This window comes from Meles meles, chromosome 17 (genome assembly GCF_922984935.1).
Source record: "Meles meles chromosome 17, mMelMel3.1 paternal haplotype, whole genome shotgun sequence".
Lineage (NCBI taxonomy): Eukaryota > Metazoa > Chordata > Mammalia > Carnivora > Mustelidae > Meles > Meles meles.
In genome coordinates, this window is record NC_060082.1 from 36,142,373 (window position 1) to 36,169,975 (window position 27,603).

Sequence of the window (27,603 nt, forward strand, 5' to 3'; positions counted from 1 at the left end):
CCTGATGTCACAATTCAGAGGCTGCTGCCTGCCTAGGAGGTTGTAGAAAGCTCTGTAGGTTCTCTCTGTGTGTCCTACAGGGCTCCTCGGGCCAGGTCTCTGTCTGATGGCTTTTATGAAAAAATATCTCCCCCCCATTCTGGGGTTCTTCTTGGCCTACTACTACTATTCCGCGATTGAGGAATTCAGACCAGGTAAGTACCAATGTATCTAATTTGGGAGAAATAGATAAAAAACACAGGGGTGGCTGGAGGGTTTCTGAGGATCAGGATGAGTTCTTGATCCCCAAAGTTGTTGAACAAGAGGAACCCTGAGGTGGGACTGTATTTCTGTGTCTTCCAGACATGGAAGGATATGGATAATAGCAGTGTGGGGAGGGGTAAGCATGTCACCAACAGACTGCCAAATAGTCCATGCTTTATTTGGCACCCTTAATGGAAAGCAATTTCAGATTCCCTACAAAAAATGAGGGTAATTCCAAAATTTACAGCACAGGCAGATAATCGGGCTCTAAGGAGGGACTGATGAGTGGGAGACCAGAAAGGACTCTGGAGTTGATGACTAAATAGAAGTGAGGGGAAATCCCTGGAATTTCTATGAGCACATGTGTTTTGATGAATTTTTGAGTCTTATTTCAATTGAGTAAAATTGGGTAGTCCAGAAATGTCTGGAATTCCAGTGTCGTAGCCGAAGCCTCCGTCTATGGACATTTGTAAGAAGGACAGCAAGAAGGCTTGTTTTGAGCAATCAAGCTAAGCCTCCCTTTCAGAGCATGTTCATGAAAGACTTGAACTGTTCCTTCATTGATTTTGCAGTTTGAACAAAGTTGATCTGGGCTCATAATCTTTAGACATTGAGGTCAGGCTGTCCACATGCAGAGTGGAAGGAAGACTGCTGCCAGCTTGGGTGTGGCCCTCACTTCCTTTTGGGTTTCACAGAGATGCTCCAAGGAAAGAAAGTGATTGTCACAGGGGCCAGCAAGGGGATTGGAGAACAGATGGCCTATCATCTGGCAAAGATGGGAGCCCATGTGGTGGTGACAGCAAGGTCTAAAGAAACGCTAAAGAAGGTGAGGGTTCTGCACCCACAGACACGTGTCACATACACATGCCAACACACAGAAACTGGCACACCCATACACAGGTACAAACACACACACATATACACACACAGGTTCAAACATCCACAGGAATATAAAGAGAATGCATTTAAGCTTTGATTCCTATGCACACACACGCATATCTCTCTATCTTTCTCTGTCTATCTATCTATCTACCTATCTATGTATCTATTCTCACAGACATGCCTATGCACACACATTTACATTTGGGATCATGGATATAGAGATATGTGCTCAGAGACCAAAATTCTAGTACCTACTCATAAATTCGTATTCTCATCCCCATTCAGACTCTCGGACACATGCTTTCTCATATACTCAGACTTACAAACCCAAGGATATAAACATTCACAAACTTAGGGCTACTCACACGGAGACTAGCATCCACACCAAGAATGAATTCACATACATCTATTCACAGAAACTCATAAGCACAAGTCATGAACTTAAACCCCAGCACAGTGATGATTTCTTTACTTACACCGTCCCTGAAATACTTCGACACAGGACCAAGATTGTGTCAGGTGGCACTTAGCAACGCACACGCTCACTGAACTCACACTCGTGCACATATATCCCTACCATTCTTACCAAAACAGGGTTGTGAGCAACTTCCCATTTAAACCCCCATGACTTCAGAGATTGTCCCCAAAGTCTGCGGCCAAGACTGACGCCATTGCTGCTATGTCCCCACAGGTGGTATCCCACTGCCTGGAGCTCGGAGCAGCCTCAGCACACTACATTGCTGGCTCCATGGAGAGCATGACCTTTGCAGAGCAATTTGTTGCCCAAGCTGGAAAGCTCATGGGTGAGGCCGCTTCTCCCCCCTCCTCTTCTGGACTCTGTTCTACGGGTCACCAGGGAGCTTTGGGGAGGGGGAGAATGGGAGGAAAGGTATCCCCCCGGATGTTTTCTCTCAACACAGCCATCTCTTGCAGGGGGACTAGACATGCTTATTCTCAACCACATCACCAACGCTTCTATGAATCTATTTAGCGGTGATATCCACCTCGTGCGCAGAAGCATGGAAGTCAACTTCCTCAGTTACGTGGTCCTGAGCGTTGCTGCCTTGCCCATGCTGAAGCAGAGCAATGGAAGCATTGTTGTCGTCTCCTCGAAGGCTGGTGAGTGGCACTGGGACCAGTATGGAAGGCAGGAGTGGGAGAGGTGCCAGTGGTGGTGCTGGGGGCTCTGCAGTGAATGTGAAGTTTTATCCATTTCCATGCAGACGAGTGATACTATATAAGCTAGAATTTTAAATGGTCATAGTGCAAAATCAATCAATAAACCAGTTGATCAGTCAGTCTTCCCAGTGATCCTAAGCAAAAGCTGATTCACGGCTTGCCCCTGTGCCTGAGGAAGTAGGCATATGAGTGTGAGGCTTGAGTGTGTCAGTACAGTGAGAAACACATGTGCTGAGTGAAAGAGACACTGTGAAGAACAAGTGGGACCATAAGAAATAAGGGGCTGTTCAAGGTAGATGGGCTGCAACGTCCCTGGAAGGAACAGAGGAAGAGCAGTAATTCAAACAAACTTGGTGGTTTGTGATCTACAAACTGAAGTCTACAGGGACATGGAGAGATTGGGGGAGATAGAGCTCATCTTGATTCTAAGGGAGAGACCTGGTCACGATGGATAGGATTTTGCTTCTGCCATGACCAAAAGCTATAGGTAAAGTTAGTTGTCACAAAGGTAGAACTGAGAAGTGGAATATTTTAATATACAGGTGTCTGATACATGGGTCAGGCTAAGGCAAAATGAAATGAAGAACAGAAACAAATACACTGTATTAGCAGATCTGCCTAAATTGGGGAGTGTTCTCCAGAATCTGAACTTATTACCTTAAGAGTGCTATTGAAACACCAGGAGGGTAGGGAGAGAGTGTGTACAGAGATATATTCATGAAGAGAACACTGTACGATCAATAAAGGTCATTGACTCTTTGGCTGGTGGTAGTATCAGACGTTTTCCCCAATAAAGAGCCAGAGATTTTCCAGCTTCAGGAGTTTGTTTTGTCTCGAGTCCAGGAGAGAAGTCCCACACCTACTTGTTGATTAGTCAGAAGGATGTGGCAAACACCAGGATTAAAATCTGCACTCTAAATGTGGTTCCTGGCAATGTAAAAACAAATAACCTGCAGACTTTGTAATTCTTAAGTATTTCACAAACTACTATGAGCTGTTACTGTAACTAAGAACACCATCGATGCTGTAAAGAATTTTATTTCCTGGACAGGAAAGGCCTGCATAGTGACGGGATAAAAGGGCAGTGTGTCTGTGCTACCCGCCAAACGGAGGGATTGATATGCATCCCTGCGCTTCCCAGACAACACAGACTCCGCACCCCTCCCCAGACACAGCCTCTCTCCAGGCTGAAAGGAAGGAGAGCTTCCGGATGCATACTGAGTGGGAGGGTGCTGGGCACATCCCCAATCCATCCAAGGGCATTGGCCAAAACCCTCACATCAGTCATGGTTTAGGTGGCTTTAATGATTTAAGTTGATTAAATAAATATACCCATTCTAGGCAAAGAGTGTGCTTCATCTTTGGCTAGAGAAATTGAACTTTCTATAACATAGACAATGTCTTAGTGTTCTCAGAAGGAACAAGAATTTCTGTAGAAGTCCAAAGGCATGATGGAAGTCTGATAACCTCTGCTTCCTCACATCTTCTACACCTACCAAAAGTCGCTTCATAAAGTGTGTGGACTTAGAGATGGAAATCTAGTTGAACTACTACCTTTCACATCTGCTGTTTGTATAGCTCAAAGAGTTCAGTCTGTTTGCTTTGAAACGTGTCTGTGAATTTACAAAGAACAGACACTGCTTTCTCTTCCTAACTGAAGAATTTTTCTGTTCTATGCTATATTTTTTTAAATATTCAGAAAACACATTCATTAATCCTTCCTCCTTAAAATCTGAATTCCACAAGTGTGGGATGTTAATCCTCAAATTGATCCTAAGGTCAACCAAAGAGTATTGGGATGGATTTTTAATCACTCCTTCCAGGGAATGCATTAAGTCATTTATTGAATTATGGTGATAAGCGATTGTTTTTTATCCCCATTGCATTTTCAGGTGTTGCATTACCTAAAAATCCTATACTTTTAATACATTCTTTAAAGCCTCAGCTTTATATATGCTTTAGCATCGAGACATTATTGCTGCCTCTGGGAATTTCCTTACAGTCCGCATCTACCCACGTTTGGGGTACCTACTGTTCAAGTTTTTACGTATATATAATATCTAGTTACATTGATCCGTCTCCCCTCCTTCCACCACGTGCTAGTTTGGCCATGAGTTGAGCTACTATAACAAACACTCACATTTACACTGGCTTACACAAATCAAAATCTATCCTTCCTCTCATAAAACAGCCTGGAGTAAGCAGTCTAAGACTGATACAGTTGTTCTGTCCCACAAAGTTGTCCAGGAACCTCTCTGTCTCAGCGGCCATCCCTAGGGCGTTACCCTCACCCGTATGTCCACGATGGCTGATTATTAGCATATCAGAATTCTAGCTACAGAAAACGGAGAAAGAAGGACACAACCTGAAAGTCTGTAAAGTCTTCTACCACAGCTGGCGGCCACTGTGGTCTTTATTCAAAGTGGATTTGTGTCCAACTGAAAACCAGGGGTTCTAGTTCTACAAAACACACCGATGTTGACAAGTAACTAGGGGTGTCCCTCTCCCTCATCACCCACGCCAAGATAAGGCATATCTATATCCGATATAAGATCAAAAGGCGGGAGTCCCTCCAGGCCACGCCATGTGCCCACTGCATGCCATACACTCACACTCCAGACTGGATCTCTCCAGATCTGAGGTCTGTCATGAAAACAAAACCCCTTCAATCAGGCAGCAGTGCAGGACACAGTGGGGCAAGGGAAAGCACAGAAGAAGAATGCCTAGATGGTATTTGTGAAGCAAATGGAGATGGAGATACTACTACTCTAATGTGACTGGAAAAGAAATCACTGAATTGGGCAAAGAGCAGTTGAAAACATCTGGAAAAAGTTTATCGGCCATTAATCAAAATGGGTCTTCTTGACTTAGGTTCAATTTTCAAAAAGTAAAGGTCACTGCCTTTTCATATCCCTTGGCTCTGTGAACCCTGTTAACGATGGCCCATCACATCAGTCACACGCATGACAGCCAAAATCCAGTTTCTAAGACTGTTGCTCTGCCCCTCCTTTCCGGCCCCTTGGGACTCACAGACAAATCCTGCAATCCTCCTGCCCCCTTCTCCTCCTAGGGACCTCACTTCCCATAAAATCCTTGTCAGTTCTCTCCAGACTCTTTCCTCTTCCTCTTATCCAATACATTTTGGAAAATTAGCTTTAAAATTCTACCAAGGCTAACCACACCAGGCCCGCATTAAGTATAGGAATATTGATGCTTCTGCATCAAGAGAAACGTAAGACATATTTTGAAGTGCAACTGCACACAATACAATTCTGGGTTTCTTTAAATATTCAAAATGAAAAACTAAAGGAATAAGAGGACCTTGCCAATGGCCCCTGAATGCTCAGACCTCTCTTTGCCAGCTCTGTTAAGTGTCTCTGGTTACCTATTCATTATTTTCCAAGTAAATCCTCTTTTGAAAAGATTAACTTTCTGTATTTACTTTTTAAAGTCTTATTCAAGTGTATTCCTTTTCTGGTTTACTCATTTCCAGCATTGCTTCATATATATATATATATATATATTTTTTTTTTTTACATAGATGTATAGTATTTCAGGCATATTATGAAATGACTAGCCAGGGGCAAATACCTCATAAGACAAGGCTTTTGTGGGAAAACTCAAACCAATGTATGAAGTCACTTGTTGGACCTTAACCTGTTTGAGAGTTAAGGGCTGCCTGTGTGGTCTAAAACTACTTCAAGAATTCAACATTACAAAGAGGGAGGAAAAAGATAAAACAGGTTTCTCAACTACTTGTATCAACTAACAGGATTTGGAATACCCATAATGGTGTTTTGCATCAAGACAAGAATATACAGATGTTAATCTCATCCCTGCCTTCAGCTCGGCATACCCACTTTTTCCTGAAAGGCAGGTGATGCCTCAAAATAGTATGGATATGCCTTGAAGTGCTGTGGGGAAGGAAGGCCAAGGTCAAGGTTTTGGATGCAAAGGGGGTGTAGGAACTAGAGTAGTAAGGGGTGATTTATCCCTCACCCAATTATTTTATATTTTTCTAAGGTAAATATTTACCCTTAAATCCAATTACCTCAGAAATAATTTTCAGGGGCGCCTGGGTGGCTCAGTGGGTTAAGCCTCTGCCTTCGGCTCAGGTCATGATCTCAGGGTCCTGGGATCGAGTCCCGCATCGGGCTCTCTGCTCAGCGGGGAGCCTGCTTCCCCCTCTCTCTCTGCCTGCCTCTCTGCCTACTTGTGATCTCTGTCAAATAAATAAACAAAATCTTTAAAAAAGAGAGAGAGAGAATTTTCAGGAACCACACTTTCCAAGGTGAGTGGAAGTGTTTATGCATGCAAATGGAGGTATGAAAGTGGGCAGGAGGGAGGTGGTGCTGCAGATGTGGACTATTTTGAGGAGACTGGGGGGAGGCAGGGGATGAGATATGTGCGTTTATAGATATGTCACCTACAGTGTCTGGAGGAATGCCAAAAAGATTCAAGGAAGAATCAACAACCTGGACATGAAAATTTCTGGAGCCATGCTAGCCTAAAGTCAAGAGGTGGTGTTTAGGCAAACCTGAAGGATCGAGACAGAACCTGTTGGATTCATCCTCAGGTTCATTGTTGTACCAGCCCTGCAAAGGGGGCAAGTGGAGATCTGCAAGGGGGAAAGATGATTTCCTGCTAAAGACCTTAACAATTTAGTACAGGCTGTGAACAAGATAATGCTATCCATGACAACCACTGGTCCACCTTTCCCCCTTCAAAGGCTGGGTAGAGCTTAAGTCGTTGTCTACTTAAGCCTGCTAGACTACTGATTTTTGTTCCAGTGCATTTCTTGGTGAAAACAGGAGGGTTCTACCATCGTGTCTTTACATTTACTTGTGAGGAAGGCTTAGAACAAATACACTCTACTTGAAAATATACATATAGAAAACTAGATCTTAAGAAAAGAATATAATGCCAAAATCAGACTCTACACAGATGCAGTCCTTAAGTTTCAAATTTGCCTCTTGAATTTTTTTTAAAGATTTTATTTATTTATTTGAGAGAGAGAAAGATAGTACAAGTTAGGAGGGGGGCAGACGATAGGGAGAAGCAAAGCAGACTTCCCACTGAGCAGGAAGCCCAATGAAGGACTCCAACCCAGAACCCAAGGATCATGACCTGAGCTAAAGGCAGACGCTTAACCAACTAAACAACTCAGATGCCCCTGCCTCTTGAATTTTCTTAACAAAAAGAAAAAGAAGCGGGTCAGTATATAGATAAGATTATATTCAAAAGAAGGAGGTACTATAGGAAGCAAATAATAGCTGAAATAAATTTCTCATAAAAGACATAAAGTAATGAAACAAGCAATGCCCCTAACAACTTTCTTAAATGTTTCCATAATTTTAAAAATCAACACACACAGAGACACACACACACGCACACACACACACACACTATGAATATCTGGAAAAAGAAGAAAAGTGTAAAACTCAAAGTAAAAATCATCCATAATCATCTCAATATTTTGGAATTTCTTTCCAGGTATAGATAGACATATAAAACAATTATTTTCCTATTGCCAGACATTTAGGTTCCTTCCAATGTTTTGCTATTTTAAAAATCCTGTAATAAATGTCTTCTAGGTAAATGTGTGGCTGAGTTCACAATTATTTCCTTAATAAATTCTTAGTACTAGATTTACTGGATGAAATGATAGAAACGTTTTGAAGGCTTTTTTTTTTTTTTTTAAGGCTTTTGGTACATCTTTCCAAACTGCTTTAGATGAAAGGAAAAATAAAAGACTAGACTTTTAAAATATACAAAAATAAAAACGAATTTAGATGAATATGAGCATCAAGGCCCGTTCCCACCCCGAGTATAACACAAGTAGTCCTCTAACAACTACTTTGCAGAGTTCACAAAATTTTTAGCAGTTGACAAGTTTGTAGGTAAAAGAAAAAGTGTTTAGTAGTGATAATTTTCATTTGACATGAAACGTGAGGTCCCTGTCCCTTTGAGAGCAGTGGTGTTCTATTTTTTATTACATTATATCTTATTTCCTACAGCAGCACATGGCATGTAGTGGATATTTAATAAAGGTCCTGCCAATAGTGAATCAATTACATTTTCATGTGTTTACAGGATATTTATATTTTCTATTCTGTGAATTGCTTTGCCATGCCTATGCCCATCGAGATGTTAGCAAAACTTTTCTAATAATAAATAACCTAATTGATTCCATATGCAGCTTCTTGTGGCAAACGTTGACAAAGGCATATCTTTGAAACTCAGTTAAATATGAAATTAATAAAGTGAAAAGTGAAGTTGACATGGTGTGAATATAGACCTTTAGACAGCTGGGTGTTTTTTTTTTAATATTTTATTTATTTGACAGAGAGAAATCACAACTAGGCAGAGAGGCAGGTAGGGAGAGAGGAGGAAGCAGGCTCCCTGCGGAGCAGAGAGCCCGACATGGGGCTCGATCCCAGGACCCTGGGATCATGACCTGAGCCAAAGGCAAAGGCCTTAACCCACTGAGCCACCCAGGCGCCCCTAGACAGTTGGGTTTGACCTAAGGAGAATTCCTGCTGAAATAAGTATTGATTTCAGTAAGTAGAAGTTCACTTAAGATACTTCAAGATTAGGCAGGTCTGGGGAGAGAGAGCTCAAATTTACACCTGAGAAATTTATTTTACACACATTTCCAAAAGTGTTCGCAAAATACCTTCATTCATTTATTCAAAAGATATGAATTGCAGCTCCACTCTGAGCCACACATGGTGCCAGATGCCAGGGCTGTGGCAGGGAACAAGGAAAGCAAGGCTAGGGACATCACTGCAGAGCCCCCACTCCAGTAAATGATCGTTACATTGTTTATAGTTATTTAAAAACTGAAAGCAATCTGAATATTCACCACTAGTGACAGGTTTCTAAATTGTAGTGAAATGCTATGTAAATTTTTATATATACTGACTATAAAAATAGTGTTTGAAAGAAAAGTAATTTAAAGAACACTATATATAGTATGAGCCCAACTGTGTTTAAAGAATGGGGCTTTTTGAGTGCCTGGTGGCTCCCCATCAGTGAAGGATCTGCCTTTGGCTCAGGTCATGATCCTGGGGTCCTGGGATCGAGCCCCACGTCAGGGTCCCTGCTCAGCGGGGAGCCTGCTTCTTCCTCTTCCTCTCCCTCTGTCTCAACTCGTGCTCTGTTTCTCTGTCAAATAAATTTTTAAAATTCTTTAAAGAAAAAAAAAAGATAGGGCTTTCATCTTTCATTTTACAGACTTCAGAACTGTTTCTTGTACAATGAGCTTTAGGATAATTAGAAAAATTAGAATTTTTTTTTTTTTTAAAACAAAAAAAGGGATTGGGCTCCTATACGGTAACTGGAACCAAAATATTTCTCCTCCCATGATGGCTGATTTGGGGCGAGGATAGGATAGAGATTGTGCTCCATTTCACAGGTAAATAAGCAAATTTAAGTAACTTAAAACTACTGCATTATCAAATTCAAACCACTAAATGCCATGGTGGGAGTGGAGGGTTGATTTTTGTTGTTTTGTTTGTTTGTTTGCCTACAAAATTGTCAATTGCTGAGAACTTTGTTCCCTCCACAGAGTAGCTGTGAAGCCACTGAACACTCTCATATACTCCTGGTAGGGAAGAGTCTGATTTTTAAAAAAACTATTTTTAAGTGGTTTCCATCACTGATCTTTATTTTATTTTATTTTATTTTAGATTATTTATTTATTTATTTGACAGAGAGAGAGGGATCACAAGTAGGCAGAGAGGCAGGCATAGAGAGAAGGAGGGAAGCAGGCCCCCCGCTAAGCAGAGAGCCAGACGCGGGGCTCGATGCCAGGACCCTGGGATCATGACCTGAGCCGAAGGCAGAGGCTTAACCCACTGAGCCACCCAGGTGCCCCAACCATCCCTGATCTTTAAAAGTCTAGTCCCTCATTGTTCATTTTGTCTAAAGCAATTTGGCAAAATGTATCAATGGCCTCAGAAGTGCTTCCATCATTTCACTCAGCAGACATAATGTTGAGAATCTATCAAGATATAACCACCAATCAAGTCACAGATGGACATAGGAAAACATTTATTGGAGGATTTTTTTCAGCTTGTCTACCAGTCTGCAAGCAAAGCTACCAACTCTGAAAACAGCCCACTCAGTGTACTGAAGTCAGCCATCACAATTGACTGAAAGTTCAGGATCCAATTAATGTGTATAATTATACGGGTTTTAAATTATTTGCTATTTTCCAACAAAGTTGTCTGGTTCAGGAACTCCTGTGTGATAAGTGCATGTAATAAATCCTTTATTTCTAGCATTAGAAAAGTAAGTAACATTAAATGTTAACAATATTTAAAGAATATTATTTTGAAGGGGTGCTGGATCCCTGGCCCACGTTGGACATACAACTGTCTCAGCCCATCCCTGGGGAGGCCACTGGCCTTATGGCAATTATAGCAGACGCGCTGCCAGGAAAGAAGGCCAGGCCATGATCTCCCAGAGATAGCGTGTCTCTGCCATACCTGCTTTTCTCAGCACACCTGCTCCCCTTTCTCCTCTCTCCATTAGCCTCTGCTTCATTTACCACCTGCTTCAACCTGGCTGCCACGGCCCCTTTCCCAGCCCAACAGCTCTCAATATGCTTTGAACTTCTGCCCCATGGCCAGCCCTCCTGGTCTCTCAATCTCCAACTCCAATTCCCGCCCCACCCCCCCAAAAGAAGAGGCGTCTGATTGGCTCAGCTGAATTTTATAAGTCAATCCCAGAAGTTATTCATGACTTTACCAGCCTGGAGGCACAATCATTGACTCAGGTTTAATCAGTGAGGCCACGGGGAGGACAGAGTTAGGAAAGAAGCAGGGTGGACGATGGTTGACCTGTCTGAGTCATTTGCACAGGCTTTGGGTAATGTTCCTTAAAGACTGCTTCTGCCAGCCCACGTTGTCCAACTTGGGCAGGATCGGACAGGTCTGTGTCAGGGAGCGGCAGTGGCAGCCTGTCTTGGGATAGCAACACTGAGATGAGATGAAGAGGGCGTCCATAAAAGAGACAGCAATGGTAGCCTTATGAGAACTTTCAGAGTTCAGGTGGGCCAAGAAGGGGGTCTGTGTGGCACCTGGCATGGAGCATTAGAACTAAGAGAGGTAATGGGGACATTTGCAACGGATGCTGCTAAGGGCAGCCCAACATGGAGTATAGAGGTCACCCATGAGCCCTGGTAGGAAGTGCTAGAGTCCAGGTGGGATGAGGAGGGCATCCACACAGAGGGCTCAGAAATAACTACAGAATAATCACATACAAGGGGCATTCATCAAATAAGTAATACATACTAAGGATAATGGATCTTGCTGTCAGTGTTACAAATTCAAATGAACCCTGTGATACTGGATTGGTCCTGGAGGTGTCTATGAAACAATCATTCTTACTATCCATGAATAGATATGGAAATACAGACATGTATGTCTATATGTGCATGTATATATTCCCTGGCTCTGTCTACTGAGAGGACCTGGGAGCACACTGAGTGTCCAGATCCTGGTTTCTAAATATCATTCTCCACTAAAAGGAGCCAAGCATTCTTGGAGAAATGGTTGATTCCATGGCAGTGCCAGGAAAGGTTTAAGATGAATCTGAAAATCTTGTGCCAGCAATTAAAAAACTACCCAAAGAATAATAGGGACATGTTACTAGGACACAGAAACTTTTAAAAGGCTCCCACTAGCCAAACCTGGAACCATTGGGACGTTCAAATAAATAATGACAATAACAGATTATAGCCCATAAGATGCACTAAATTCCATGATGAGATAAATAAATACACAAACAAGTGGAGAGTGGAGAAGGCATTTCCATATAGTGGAAAGCTAAATGAGAAATACAAGAGGAGTGATGAAATTAGAAATAGGTAGCAATAATTCCAAAAAATTAGTAATAATTCAGCCAGAAAACCTCAATGGATGCCAAAACTAGAGGGTAAAATTTTAATAAGAAACACGGCATTTACAAAGTCTTAAAGTGCCACTCTACTTAACAACAGAAAAACAATATTCAAAAATGAAAAAAGGACCTGAATAAACATTTCTCCAAACCAACTGTATATTAAAAGATGCTAAATATCACTAATTATCAGAGAAATGTAGATCCAACCACAATGAGATACCACCTAACAACTGTTGGGGTGGTCATTATCAAAAATAAAAACAAAACAAAACAAAATAAAAACAGGAAGCAACAAGATCTGGTGAGGATGTAGAGAAATTAGAACCTTTGTGCACTGTTGGGGGGAATGTTGAATGGTGCAGCCACCATGGAAACTAGTATGGAGGTTCCTCAAAAAATTAAAAATAGAATTACCATATGATCTAGAAATTGTATAATGAGTATATATCATTTATATATACTCAAAAGAACTGAAAGCACACCCCAAAAGATACTTGTACACTTGTGTTTATAGAACATTATTCATAATAGCTAAATCATGGAAGCAACCCAAGGGTCCATCAACAGATGAGTAAATAAGCAAAACGTAGTACATACATACAGTCAGGGGCACCTGGGTCGCTCAGTCAGTTGGGCATCTGCCTTCAGCTTGGGTCCTGATCCCAGGGTTCTGGGATCGAGCCCCCTGTCAGGCTCCTTGCTGAGCAGACAGCCTGCTTCTCTCTCTCCCTCTGCCTGCTGCTCCGCCTGCTTGTATACTCTTTCTCTATGTGTCAAATACACAGAGAGAGACAGTGAGAGAGGGAACAGAAGCAGGGGGAGTGGGAGACAGAGAAGGACCCTGGGATCATGACCTGAGCCGAAGGCAGACGCTAACGACAGAGCCATCCAGTTTCCACGATAAATAAAATCTTTTAAAAAGGAAAGAAAAGGAAAGGAAAGGAAAGGAAAGGAAAGGAAAGGAAAGGAAAAAGGAAAGGAAAGGAAAAGAAGAGAGAAAGAAAGAAAGAAAAAAAAAGAAAGGAAGACATCCAATTCATTCTTAAAAAGAAAGGAAATTCTGATATATGCTACAAAGTGGATGAACCTTGAGGACATTTTGTTAAGTGAAATAACCTGTCACAAAAAGACAAATACTATATAATTACACTTAGATACTTAGAACAGTCAAAATCATAAAGATAGAAAGTGGATAGTGGTTGCCAGGGGCTAGGAGGAGAGGGGTATGGGGAACTATTGTTAATGGATACACACAGTTTCAGTGCTGCAAGATGAAAAGAGCTCTGGAGATGGATGCTGGTAATGACTGGCACAACAATATGAATGTACTCAATACCACTGGACTGTAAACTTAACACTGATTAATACGTTTTTTATTTTAAGTACCACCCTACAAAATATTGTAGTAGGTTGAATGGTGACCCTCAAAAAGATACATCCATGTCCTAAGGCCCTGAACCTATATATGTGATGTTATTTGAAAAAAGGGTCATTGCAGCTGTAATTAAGTTAAGGATTTTGAGATAAGTTCATCCTGGATGACCTGGTTTGGGCTCTAAATGCAATGGCAAGTGTCCTTATAAGAGACAGATAAGAAGACATGGCCAGAAGGAGAGAGCTGTGTGAAGAGAGAGGCAGAGTCTGGAGTGATAGAGCCATGAGGAATGCTGACAGACACGAGAAGCTAGAAAAATCAAGGGAGGATTCTCTCTCCCCTAGAACCTCTGAAGGGCGTGCAGCCCTGCCAACACCTTGATTTCGGACTTCTGGTCTCCAGAACTGTGAAAGAATAAACCTCTGTTGTCTTAAGTCAGCCAGCTTGTAGTAATTTGTTACGGCAGGTCTAGGAAACCAATAAATTACTTTCCACATTTTGATAGTTACATTGTGGTTACGTCCCAGAATGTCCCTCTGTGTAGGAAAGGCACACTAACATATTCAGGGGCCGTGGGGCATTGAGTCAGCAATTACCTCAATTACAGCAATTTACTCCCAAATGGTTCAGGAAGGGGAAGGGAGAGGTCCTTTGTATTCTTCTTACAACCCTAAGTTTGAAGTTATTAAAAAAAAAAAAAAAAAATCTCCACCCTAGGGATCTAGTGACTTGGAAGAGGTATGACAGAGGATTTTGTGGGGCTTTCTCATGGGTTCCTTGGAGACCCCCTGTAGGAGATGTGCTAATGTTTCCTGCAGCTCGCTCTTTTTGGCTTCTTTGTCCGCCAGAAGGCTTTGATCAGCCCATCCCTCTTGGCCCAGTCCACCCCACCATCCCTGGGCAGGTGGCCCCAGGCCAGCTCTTCTCCATGGGCTCCATATTTGGTTTCTGAGAAGACTGATACTAATCGGTACATTTGATCCCACAATGCACTCAACTAGTTCCCGAACTCTAGTGGACACCTGCAAAGATCTCCAAGTAATCTTAAAGTCTCTCTTAATGATGGGAATGCAAATGCCTCCCTAATCCGCAGTGGATGAACACATAGGACAACGATCACCCTCCTTTCTCCAGGCACAACTATTCTGGCCAAATATGGGTGATTAGGTAATGCTAGTGGAAATGGTCAGGCACACAACTGTGCGAGCTCTTGAAATCTACTCTGGAGATGTGCTCGTGTGATCGGGACACTGGGAGAAGCCACGCTTCATGGCCCCGTACATGCACAGAAAAGCTCTTACCAAAGTCATCTTGCAAAACCTAGGTAACAGGTTTTATCTTACTTATCTCTGGTACATTTTGCACTGTTTCAATACCATACACTCCTCTTTTGTGTTCTGCCAAATCACACCGCCTCCCAGGTGTCATGTCCCCTGGCCACCCAGGATGCCTTGCTCAGTTCTTTTTATCCCGAAGTCTTACTTTTGGTTTCCTTAAGATTCTTCCTACCCTGAGCCCTCTTCTCTTCTCACTCAACATACCCCCCCCCCCCCGGCATCACCATCCATTCCCTTTGCTTCAATTATCACGGGACTGCGGGTTGTCCCAGTGTTTACATGATACCTCAGGTTCTCCAAAGCCTGGAGTAGAAAGACGGATTTATCTTTAGAGCCGACTCAATCCAAACAACTAAAGAGGTTAGACCCTCAGGGGCCCAGCTCAGGAAATATTTTTAGGAAGAGCTGGATAAAAGGCGCCAGATCCGGGATAAGTTCCAGCCTCGAAGCCACCAAGGCATGGTGAACCCTATGTTGGGGTTCGCTCAGTGGGAGATGTGGCGCGTTTGCCTGGGGTCACTCTGAGAGTCTGAAGGCGGGCAGAAATGAAGTTTTTCCATCCTGCACACTTTCTTTGGAGCTCTCAATTCAGTTTAAAATCTGCCTTTGAAATGGAAATACTGTAATTTCAAAATCTCAGCGGGGCAGTTGGGGATGGAGGGTGTGGAGTGGATGAACAAAAGCCTTGAGGCCTGCTTTTGACCTCTTCTTCTCCACTAACAAGCTCCAGCACACAGCTAAGCTGCCAGCCCTCTGGCTCTTGCTGTTCCTACGGTGGCGAAGTCCCAGCGTTTCTGGGACAGAGCTAATTGCAAACAGTATGTCCCATTCATCACAAAGTCTGCACTCTTACTTGTCAGACTCCATGTCCCATATTTTGCTTCAGAAAATATGATCACCAGAGCTCTGTTTCTCGCCAGTCTAAAACTTCCCAGGAGAGAAACCGAGCTAACACACATCTATTCTGCGCCGATGGCTCCATTCCCCCCAATTCCGGAAACGAAACCTACTCTTGGGCAGAAGTGCTCAGGCTTCTACGCCCTCACTTTCATGACAGTTTCACGCAAATTAGTACGTTTATTTACTTGTTCATTTGATTTCATTAAGCTCATACTTTGTTTTCTAACTGGTAGTTAACAAGTGAATCTTGTGGTCTGCAATCAGAAAATAACTTTATTCTTATGGGTTAGCTCATCCCTGAACCTGGGTGTGATGGCAGGCAGAGGGCAGTGCTGTAGGCTAAAAAAAGATCCTCTGGCTGCCTCCAGTCTCAAGAAAGGTCTCACTTCAGTAATTAAAATGTCCGGTCACGAGTAATTTCACTAAAGCTTCTCCCCTGATGGAGCTTGAGCCTGCTGTAGCAAGGAGAGACGCGTTCAGTTTTTCTTCCTGTTCCCTGTCTCCTCCTCCCTTAGAAGGCTCCCTCTAGCCCCTCTTGTTTAAAAGAAAAGAGGGGGGCACAGAGAAGAAGGAAGGTCCAGGATAGGTAAGGCCTTCCTTGGCTGACATCTGGCTAATAAACCACTGAGCTCTGGCCACAGCAAATGTTCAAAGCTCATGCTCTCAGAGCTGGGAGCATGACCAAACCCGGCTCTTGCATGAGGTGTTTTTGTGGGCTCTTTAGGAAGCCCCTGCTGGAACACTGTTGGTTCTTCTTGTGATTTGGGCAGCAAGTGCTTATGGGATGTATTTCCCTCTGGCCCTGGGAGTTCAGTGGGAATAGAGGGGGATACACTCACCACTTGGGGCTGCTCTTTGGGACAGGATTGGAAATGACTCTGGGGAAGAAGGGATGAGTGTTAAGACAAAGCCCCTAGGGTGGCAGCAAGCTGAGTGGGGGGCTGGATGTCCAGCTTCCTACAGGAAGCCTTCCTTCCCTTCTGTATGACACAGTTCGCACCCGCTCCATAGTGGCCTTGCCCATAGTAAGCAGACCTCTTGGGTTGGGTCAAACCCAGTCCTTGATGCCCCTCAAACTCCTTGGGACAAGCTCTCCATGAGGTGCCCTTGCAGCTTCTCTCACAAGAATGGACATGAGGGGAAGGCCCACCCTTTCTCCTTGGAAGGTCACTGCGAGTCAGCTCAATATCTTCTTCCTACTCCATGCCCTCTGGCCTCTATGCCTTCAGTCCCTTTCTTCCCTCAGGATGGTTGAAGGTCTACATGCTGCAAACACATTTTTGGTTTTGGGTTTTTTCAGGGTTTTCTTATCTGTGTTACCACATGCTGTGTAAGTGCACAGGTAGTCTGGAACCTTCCTTCAGAAGACAAAGGCATTTGCCAGTTTGCTCTCAGCCTTTGAACCACGGCTGAAACTAGAACAGAAGTTAATTTTTAACATCCTGTTACATGTTATTTATTCCCTCTTGGCCAGGGCCCCTTAACTCATGGAACCTTTCTAAAAAATAAAAATCTGGGTTTTTACAGGGGCCTTGCCCTTTTGAGCTTTCTGAAACTTCTAAATATATTTCACGTATAGCAGAACATAGAGGTTCCCTCACACAAGCATATCTGCGTTATACAGGGAAATTTAAGAACAATTCCGTGCATAGAAAACCAAACTTTAATGAAATGTGGCAGGGTTGTTTTTGGAATAGTGAGCACCTAAGAGATTTTTCTCCCTTCTTTTCTCTTTTTTCTACTTTTTGATATGTCTCAGCTTTTCTTTAGCGAGCCTAGACTGGTTCACAAAGTCCTTTATCTGCAACTCCAAATCCAAAAAGGTATGGGCTGGGGGGTGAGGGGTAGGGGGTAGGGTGAGGGGTGGGAGGGGGGTAGGAGCTCTGAATACTAAGGATTTCTTCCCCCATAATTAATTATCTATAGTTAGTTTAACGTGAACTGAAGGGAAGCTACTTAAAGTTTTTATCTCAGTATGAACTTTCAAATATTTCAGTGCAGAAATAATCATGTGTTTACTTACAACCTGCTCCTCAGACTCTACTGGGGGTGTTATGTAATATACACCATAAACCCCATACCACCTCCTAAAATCCAAAAATAATTCTGAATTCCTTTAACACATCAGGCCCTATGGGTTTTGGACAAGTGCTTATTAGCCTATACTTTTGAAAAGAAGAAAATATAATGAACTGTGTTATTATTTTTCTTGTTCTACTAGCTTCTTATTATAAGTGAATCATCCCCACCTCTAGTCTTTGTACAAGCCATTCCCATACTTCCTTGGCCCTTCTGTACCTTCTCTCCTCAAAGCAGAATTCGCAGCCTACCTCCTAAAGGTGAAGTTTGAACTTTCCTGGTTAGTTCAATGTCTTTCTTCACATAAATATCATCCGTTTAGATTTGGGACACATGGTTTGCCAGGTCACACTAGTTTGGGCTTTAAAGAGACACAGTAACTCATAATTTAATGATAGTTTACCCAGCTGCTGTCATAAGACTTCAGGAAACCCCTTCCAAAGACCTTCCCTCTCCACTTCTTCTGGGACCTCCTAGATCAGGTTCAGTGAGTTTATGTCACCATGCATCTCCTGCTCCTACACCCACCCTCAAAGCCCACCATAAATATGCTTTACAGATAAAGACCTTCTTTCCTATTAAACCTGTCAACACAATCCTCTACTCCAGAACACAAACTAAAAGACTCTAAGAAAATAGTAGACTCAAATCTGTAGGTTCTCTCCATATTTTTTTAAGATTTTATTATTTTTAAGTAATCTCTACACCCAATAACATGGGCTTGAACTTACAACCCTGAGATCAAGAGTTGTGTGCTCTACCAACTAAGCTACCCAGGTGCCCCATCTCTCCATGAATTTGAGAATTACAGGTTTAAAGGTTTGCAGATCAATAGCAGGTCACAAAATTTAAGACATAAAATTTGGTTATAATGACTGTGAATAACAGTTGCAGTTTACCTCATGCATAGTTTTCCTAGTAAATGTTAAAGAGTTTTCAACAGAATTTGTCCAATCTTGACCCTTGTCTAACAAATCAATATATTTCTTCACCATTTAAAAATATTTTTTTAGGGGCGCCTGGGTGGCTCAGTTGGTTAAGTGTCTACCTTCGGTTCAGTTCATGAACCTGGGGTCCTGGAATTGAGCCCTGCCTCAGGATCCCTGCTCAGTGGGGCATCAGCTTCTCTCTCTTCTTCTACCCCTCTCCCCACTTGTGTGCTCTTGCTCTCTCGCTGTCTCTCAAATAAATAAAGTCTTTAAAAAATATATTTTTTTAAATCATGCTTCTAATTTTCCAGGACGTTTTCTTCCATGTCCAGCTTCCATGTCCGGCTGTTTCTTTACCTCTCTCCTCTCTTCCTCTTTCCCTTTCTCTCTTCTTTCATCCTCCTCTCTAGAATAACAAACAAACAAAACACCACCAACAACAAAAATCTCTCCTTTTCTCCTGCAAAACAATTTAAGATCTTTTTTGTGCTTTGAGCACAATCTAAGGCATAATTAAAGACAGAAAGTGGGATACACTAAGCTCCCTTAATGGGACAAAAATCACTGTTATAGGAATTCGGACTATGGTTAACATGGTCTCTTGCTTCTGCATCCCTGTTGCTACCTGGACAGACACATAAAATAATACAGTCAATATCTTTATTATCATCTCAAAGGGAATAGCGTGCAGATATGTCAACTGTGAATGTGACCTTATATGAAAAAAATGTCTTTACAGGTGTAATAAAGGTAAGGATCTCAAGATGAGATCATCCCAGGTTATACAGGTGAGCTTAAATCCAGTGGCAAGTATCCTAATAAGAAAAGTAAGACACAGACAGAATTGGAGGAGGCCATGTGAAAATGGAGGCAGAGATCAGAGTGATGCATTGATAAGCCAAGGAACACCTAAGATTGGCAGCAAACATCAGGAGCTTGCAGAAACAAGGAAGAATTCTCCACTTGAGACTTTGGAGAGAACATGGCCCTGCTGATACCTTGGTTTTGGACTTGTAGTCTCCAGAACTATGAGAAAATAAATTGTTGTGGCCTCAAGCCTCCAAGTTTGTGGCAATTTATTATGGCAGCCCTAGGAAACTAACATAAAGGGACTAGAAGTGACTAGTCCTATGGGTAGCTCATCTGTCAGCTTAGAAGGGAAAATAGTAATGCTACTCATAAATTTTGCCTATTTGGGGGCTTAATTGTCAAGCAGAGAGAATCTTCACCAACTCAGGAATGGCTTCGGAAAAATACTCAGATAAAGAACAGTGGCTTCTGACTGAATGATGTATAGAATTGTTGAATCACTATATTGGACACCTGAAACTAATATAAAACTATACATTTGCTATACTGGGATTAAAATAAAATAAAAAAGAACAGTGGCTTCTTCTGAGGAACTATCCCCTGCTGCTTGAAATCGTGGGCCACTAGAGTCGAATTTGAATCCTGATTTGGCTCCTGGTTCTCCTACTCATTAACTCTGTAACTTCAGGCAATTGTCTAGTCTTGAGACAGGCACCTAAGAGCTAAGTAAGTGTTAGCTCCATTTTTAGCTTCATTTTTGTGATTTTTTTGTTTGTCTACTCCACATGGCTGTTTGTCTGTTTGCTTATCCTTTTCCATGGCTAGAAATGGCTACCCCAGTCCCAACCTTACACAACATTTTAGTTCAAAATCCAGAAGCATCTAATTAGAATCCTTGCATCACTTATTTCAATATCGTGAAACCATGAGATCATGGTTACCATGGTTACCTTGAGATCATATATTGACCCTCATTTTGTTATTTTACTTTCCACATATACTCTCTAATTTGAATTCTTTTATTAGAATGGTATTTTTCTCCAAATAGCAAATTTGTCCCAACATAATCTTTTGAATAGCTCATACTTTTCTCACCAATTTAAAATATGAATACTAATAGCGATCACATTTACTAAATACTTCTACATCCCAGAGTTTGAGCTGAGTATATTACATTTCAGCTTAGCAGTATTATTATCCACATATGACAGCTAAGAAATGGCATACTTGGGATTCACACTCAGGTCATCTAATTGTAGAACTCATACTTTTAACCACTATGCTACTCTTTTCTCTTCTTTTTTTTAATATTTTATTTTTTTGAGAGAGAGAATAAGAGAGCAAGCATGAGAGGGGGAATGTCAGAGGGAGAAACAGACCGCCTGCTGAGCCAGGAGCCAGGACTCCAGGATCATGACCTGAGTTGCAGGCAGTCGACTGCTCAACCAACTGAGCCACCCAGGAGCCCCCACTATGCTATTCTTATAAATAATTTGGTCTATTTTTACCTTAAACAATAGAAAACATTTTTGACATTACTGAAGTCCAGATTGAAGTTTGACTTGGCTCAAGCTCAACATCCCCATGATTCTCTTGACTCCACTCTCTTCCATGTGTGCCCTCATCCCCTAGGCTAATAGTGAGATAGCTGCGGTAATTCTAGCCCCCATATCCATGCACAAAATTGTCCGGTAGAAGAGAAACAAAATGGCTACTTTAAGAAACTCTCCCAGAAGAATAAAAAATTTTCTCAGACTCTCCAACAAAATTCTCCTCAAGACATTGGTTGAGGGCACCTGGGTGGCTCAGTGGGTTAAGCCTCTGCTTTCAGCTTGGGTCATGATCTCAGGGTCCTGGGATGGAGTCCCGCATCGGGCTCTCTGCTCAGCGGAGAGCCTGCTTCCCCCCCCCCCCCTGCCTATTTGTGATTTCTCTGTGTGTGTGTCAAATAGATAAACAAAATCTTAAAAAAAAAAAAAGACATTGGTCGAAAATGGAGCACATGCTCATTCCTGTGTCAATTATGGGCCGGGAGATTGGATTAAATCAATTATACCACCCCTAGCATTAGAGATGGTATCAACTTTCCTTTGGAACATGGGCAGCATAAAAGTAAGGACTCTCTGTAAGGATTAGGTTCAGCTCTCTAATGCAGAAAATTTCAAACAGCAATAGATTAAATAGGTCAAAAGGTAAATCAGTCTGGAGGTAGGCAGTACTCTGGAGGTAGGGCTAGGAAGGAGGCTCCATGTCACCCAGTTTCCCTCCTCTCTCAGGGCTCTCCCAGTCTCCACATGTGGCTTCTACTTCATGATCTTAGGTAATTCTGGAGCCACAGCCAACATATGTACCTTTAGGCACCAAGCAGGAGGAAGGAGTGGAAGGGAGAGACTGATTTCTTCTTTTAAGGACGTATTCCAGAAATCACATGATACATTTCTGTTTACAACCCATTGGACAGCACTTAGTCATTTGGCAACATCTGGCTCAAAGAAGCTAAGAAATGTGGATTTTATCCCAGATAATTATTTTCCCAGACACACATCAGAGATTCCACTACTAAAGAAGAAGAACAAAAGATATATTGAGAGCATGCTAGCAATCTCTACAATGTTTCAGGTAGAAACATGAAATCAATTGGGGTCCGGTTACAGAGGAAGAAAGGGGAACTAAATTCTGGTTAGGCAACCAACAATGTGTCCTGAAGCCCTGATGGAGTCTTTGGTCCAGTCCTAGACAAGTCAACAACCAAGCGGTATCAGATACTCTGGTTGGACATCTTGTGCCACACACACCCATTCCTGGAACTTGACTGTAGAGTAATTCCAAGCCAAAACTCATGATTAAGAATGGAGTTGGAGAGATTTGTTTGTACTTTTTTGAAGAGTTAATACATTAAGAATTGAAGTTCAGATTAAAGATACTAAGCTTTTGTTCTAAATTATTTTCTAGTTTCTCATTTACCCTTTACCTTTATAGTCATGTTATTATAGCTATTGCTTTCACATATAGAGGTTTTACATTTTAGGGGCGCCTGGGTAGCTCAGTCGTTAAGCATCTGCCTTCGGCTTGGGTGGTGGTCCCAGGGTGCAGGGATCGAGCCCCACATCAGGCTCCCTGCCTCTCCCTCTCCCACTCCCCCCGCTTGTGTTTCCTCTCTCACTGTGTCTCTCCCTGTCAAATAAATATATAAAATCTTTTTTTTAAAAAAAAGAAGTTTTACATTTCATATCATCAAATATTCTTTGCCTTTACATTTTTTTTTTACTTTTCTGTTAGAATGATCTTTCATAACCAAGGATCTGATAAATATCCACCTATATTATCTTCTCTCCTGATTGAATTATTTTTTACTAGTCAGAAGATGCTTTCTGCTGCACATATAACAAAAACTCCACTTATAATCACTTAACACTAAATAGGGCTTCCTTTTTCTCAGGGAATAAGTTCAAGGCTGGTTTAATGGACTTCTTATATCTTCAAGAATCATTTTACATTTCTGTGCCATAATTCTTAATATGTAGCTTTTCCTCAAGTTCACAAATGATCACTGCAATGCTAGGCATCACATCTGAAGTACATTTAGGATGAAAGAAGAGAGGCAAAATTTAAAAGATGCATGTCACCTGAATCTACCTATTTCATCAGGAAATTAATATCTTCTCTGGAGACCCCCTCTGTTAGATTTTTCATTGGCCAGAACTAGATCATTGGCCATACAAAAGAGCAAGGGAATCTTGAGGAAATAAATTTTTTTTCTTTTTTACAGAGAGAGAGAGAGATTACAAGTAGGCAGAGCAGCAGCCAGAGAGGGGAGGAAGCAGGCTCCCTGCTGTTGGGATAGACAACTGCCATCTTCCTCCCTTGAAGAACCAGAAAAAAGAGTTTAGGGTTTCTGTAGCATCCAGAAAGTATAGAGGAACATACTGGAGAGGAAAGAGCCACAGTGGAACAGTACCAAATTTTATATATAAACTCTTCTAGAATCCGTTTGTCCCCTGAATTACTCATGGATTGTGTAAATACCAAGAAACCAATTAAGATTAAATAATTCAACAGAGATTTTAGCTGGAACCTACTGCAAGAGACACAGGGTGTAAGCTAAGTTAAATTTACACCTGAAAAAGTAAAAAATCAATACTTTTGGAGGAATATGACAGAATCCAGAGACTCTATAATGTTTCATTCACAACATCAAGAACACATTGAAAAATTAGTCCACATACAAGAATAAGAAATATGACTGATACTTAGGAGGAAAGGCAATCAATGGAGATCAATCCTTAAATGACCCATATTTTAGAATTAGCAGACAAAAATTTTAAAGTAGCTGTTACAACTCTTTGCTCAGCAAAGAGTCAAGGTCTCAGTCCCCTTCTAACCCCTCCTCTTGAAAAGGGTATAATGAAGAGGTCACCCTCTCAGGCATATGTCCACATGTCTTTCCCCAAACTGACAGAATGAACCAGGGTGATGAAAGTAAGAAAAGCAGATTTAAGTAGAAAAGCAAAGACAAGGATTTTCATTTCCCTTGTATAGAAAAGAAAATCAATAATAGGCTGCTGTGTTGGCAGAGAGCTCTTGCCAAACCCTCAGATCTCTGCTGTCTTGGGTCAGATGTAGCAGAGTTAGCGGCTATGGGATTACATGGCTCTTTTGTAGTCCCACTTATATACTCCCCTTACTAAAATCTAACCAGTCTTTCTTCCGTGAAGCTTTTCCTGCAGCCCACCCCACCTTCCACCTCAGTCTCTTCAAGGGAAGTTTCTTTGATATCTTAATAATCTTTTTTTCTTTCAGAAATTCAACACAGCATGATAGCCTCTATACGAGCAAAGAGAAACTATGCCTCAAAGGGTAAAAGGACTCCACAGGGGTTATAAGTCCTACTACACCTAAAGCAAAGATCATCTCTGTAGAAGCCAAAATGGGTCACCTTCTTAACCCATTTCCTTATTATTTAGGGAAAATGGCTAGCCCACTTGTTGCGCCCTATTCTGCAAGCAAGTTTGCTCTGGATGGGTTTTTCTCCTCTATCAGGATGGAACATTCAGTGACCAAGGTCAATGTGTCGATCACTCTCTGTATCCTCGGCCTCATAAACACAGGTAAGGTGAAGACAGTAGAACAAACAGCCTGCCTTACCACTGTGGGTAAAGGAGGCGTTGAACTCTTTGACTCATGTGTAATTGACTAAAAGCCAGCAAGAGCACCAGTCTCCACTTACTGAAGCACTTTGTCACCAGGGAAGCCTCTGACTATCCTTCGACACTTCTTTCCATTCTGACCACCAAGTGTGCCGAGAAACACCAGACCCATCACTTGACCTTATTCTGAACGCTTTATGTCCTCAGGAACACTCAATGGCCATCACTGTCCTCTCTGAGGCTTACTAAGTACGAGTTTGTTATTCTTAATATCATCACCAGTAATAAGAACTATTGATATCCTGAATCTTCTTTTTTTCATAAGTAATCTCTGTTCCCAATACGGGGCTCAAACTTACAACCCCAAGATTAAGAGTTGCATGCTCTATTGACTGAGCCAGTCAGGCGCCCCTCATAAAACTTTTGATATGGTGCAATGAGGAAACAACATCATTTTTGTGATATTCTTGCCAAAAATGGATAACCTCACTCCAATCATCAGGGGGAAAATAAAATGGACAGAGGCATCTGGCTGGTTCAGTCGGTAGAGCATGAAGACTCTTGTTCTCAGGGTTGTACGTTTGAGTCCCACGCTGGGTGCAGAGATCACTGAAAAATAAAATCTTTTTTTTTTTTAAAAAAAAGAGAGAAAAATGGACTAACCCAAACTGCCATTCCGCAAAACAATTGATCGATACTTTTCAAAAGTGTCAAGCCATGAGGGACAAGGGAAGAATGAAGAACTGCCACAGACTGGAGAGAAAAGAAGAAGAAATGATTCCTAAGTCCAATCCTGACTAAGATCCTGGAACATAAAAAGGATGTTAGTGAAAAAAATACGGTCTGTGTTTTAGTTAGTAAAATTGCCCTTATTACAACGTACCTGGACACTTGCACAGTGGTAACGTGTGACATTATAATTAGGGGAAGGAAGGTGAAGGCTACAAGGGAATACTCTGCCCAATTTTTACAACTTTTCTGTAAGTCCAAATGCAAGTTTATGTACAATAGGTACAATAAGAAAACTTTAAAGAGTAATTGAATAAGTTAAGGAGTAGTTACAGAACAAGAGAAAACACACACACACACACAGTGAAACGAGGATAGAAAGAGAAAAAGAAGCCATGCCAAAAGGACATGGAAATTTGGAAGAGATAAAGTAACTTCCCTTCCAAAATGAAAGTGGTTCGTGTTGACAAAAAGCAAAGGCCTGGATTCTTGTCCATCTCTTCCTTTTACAAATTCATAAATCGTTAACATACAGCACTTGGCTTTGCCCACTGACATTTTCCATTAGCTACTGGGTCTTGATACAACTTCTATCCTCATTGTGCTCCCCTCACCCCAACCAAAACACTCAAGAAAGAGCGTGATTTAATTCTCTCAATCACCTCTAACTGCGCACCCCCCACCAAATCTTCATCCAGGAACACAGGGTCCACATTAACTCTAAGCCTCTCTTTGTACAGCAGGCCCTAAATGCAGCCCAGTCTTCTGAAAGGGCCCGTGGGTCTTATAGAACAAGCACTGGCAAACAGCCCCTCAGAGTTAAGCTGTTACTGTCTGCAGACTTTCCATGTTGTAGACTCTACTGGTCTTGGATAACCCCACTCTTCTCTCATCATTCTATAGACACAGCCATGAAGGCCGTCTCGGGGATCATCAACATTGATGCATCTCCAAAAGAAGAATGTGCCCTGGAAATCATCAAAGGGGGAGCTCTGCGTCAAGAGGAAGTGTACTATGACAACTCAGTCTGGACAGATCTCCTGCTGGGAAATCCAGGGAGGAAGATCCTGGAATTCTTGTCCTTAAGAAGTTATAGTTTGGACAAATTTATCAACAACTAAGCACTTCCTTAAGGTGGAGCATGGTAGGGGAGCTTTGGGACTGTTCTTCCTGATACCTATCTGAGCTCCATCCAGGAAGGCATCTCCAGAGAGACAAATGGGTGTCCCAGAGAGTCGTAAATCACACATCACATCTCACAATTTGAAGGAGTTCCTCTAACACTTGCACAGTAGAAACCTAATTATAATGAACGTCATGAACCACGGCAACCTGCAGTTGTGAAACGGATAGTAACCGTAGGTATAATTAAAAGGTAGTTCTATCAAATTTACCTCATATATAATATTATGATCAATACAATATTAATTATAATAAAGGTCATATCCATGCTGTAAATTCATGATTAGTAGCTCTAAGTTTAGCTCATTCAGTAAGGTCCTTTAAAACCACACAAGTGAAAATTTTCAGTGTTCATTTCATATCTCGTGGTCTGAACCTTTCCATTGTTCTTGAGTTGAAGAAATCACCCTGTTCTTCATTTAATGGACATCATGTCCATACCACATTGTATATTTCAGATACTCTTTATATTATTTTTTATGGCTCCTCGGGGAGGGAGGATACCTGGGTGGGTATAAATCACTAGGGCAAACCATGGAAGTGGAAGTCCCTGGGAACTTGAGCCACACAACGTACACGTTGATTGCCCTTAGACTGCATCAGGCATCTCCACTTTATGTGTGAACTCTCCACTGTGTGTTAGAAGTCTGGGGAGAAGGGAATGGATTTCCATCCTCCCACTTACACATTTCATCATTTCTTTATCCAGCAAACATTTCTCAAACACTTGTCAGACATCACCTGACTACAACCAAACAGGAAACAGAAATCAGCTATATTAACAACTCAACAAAGCCCTATATTGGTTAGGTCCCCAACATGTAAGAGATGGCAAATTAGATAATTTTAGTAGGCTTTAGTAAAAAGGGGTTTGCTTACAAAAGTGGGGACAAGGTTATAGT

General features: G+C 41.9%; 1 protein-coding gene across 1 annotated transcript; it reads left to right on the forward strand.

Moving 5' to 3' along the window:
- HSD11B1 (hydroxysteroid 11-beta dehydrogenase 1) lies at positions 1-26,981 on the forward strand. The gene is made up of 6 exons (XM_045983649.1): positions 1-194; positions 939-1,069; positions 1,817-1,928; positions 2,059-2,244; positions 24,608-24,751; positions 26,423-26,981. Exons 1-6 carry the CDS (start codon positions 107-109, stop codon positions 26,638-26,640), a joined length of 879 nt encoding a protein of 292 aa, XP_045839605.1. The 5' UTR covers positions 1-106; the 3' UTR covers positions 26,641-26,981.
- Positions 26,982-27,603: the final 622 nt, after the last annotated feature.

Coding starts and splice junctions, on each gene's coding strand:
- HSD11B1 (XM_045983649.1), top strand. CDS start 107: ATGGCTTTTATGAAAAAATATCTCCCCCCCATTCTGGGGTTCTTCTTG. Junction 195..938: donor GATTGAGGAATTCAGACCAG/GTAAGTACCAAT, acceptor TGGGTTTCACAG/AGATGCTCCAAGGAAAGAAA. Junction 1,070..1,816: donor CTAAAGAAACGCTAAAGAAG/GTGAGGGTTCTG, acceptor ATGTCCCCACAG/GTGGTATCCCACTGCCTGGA.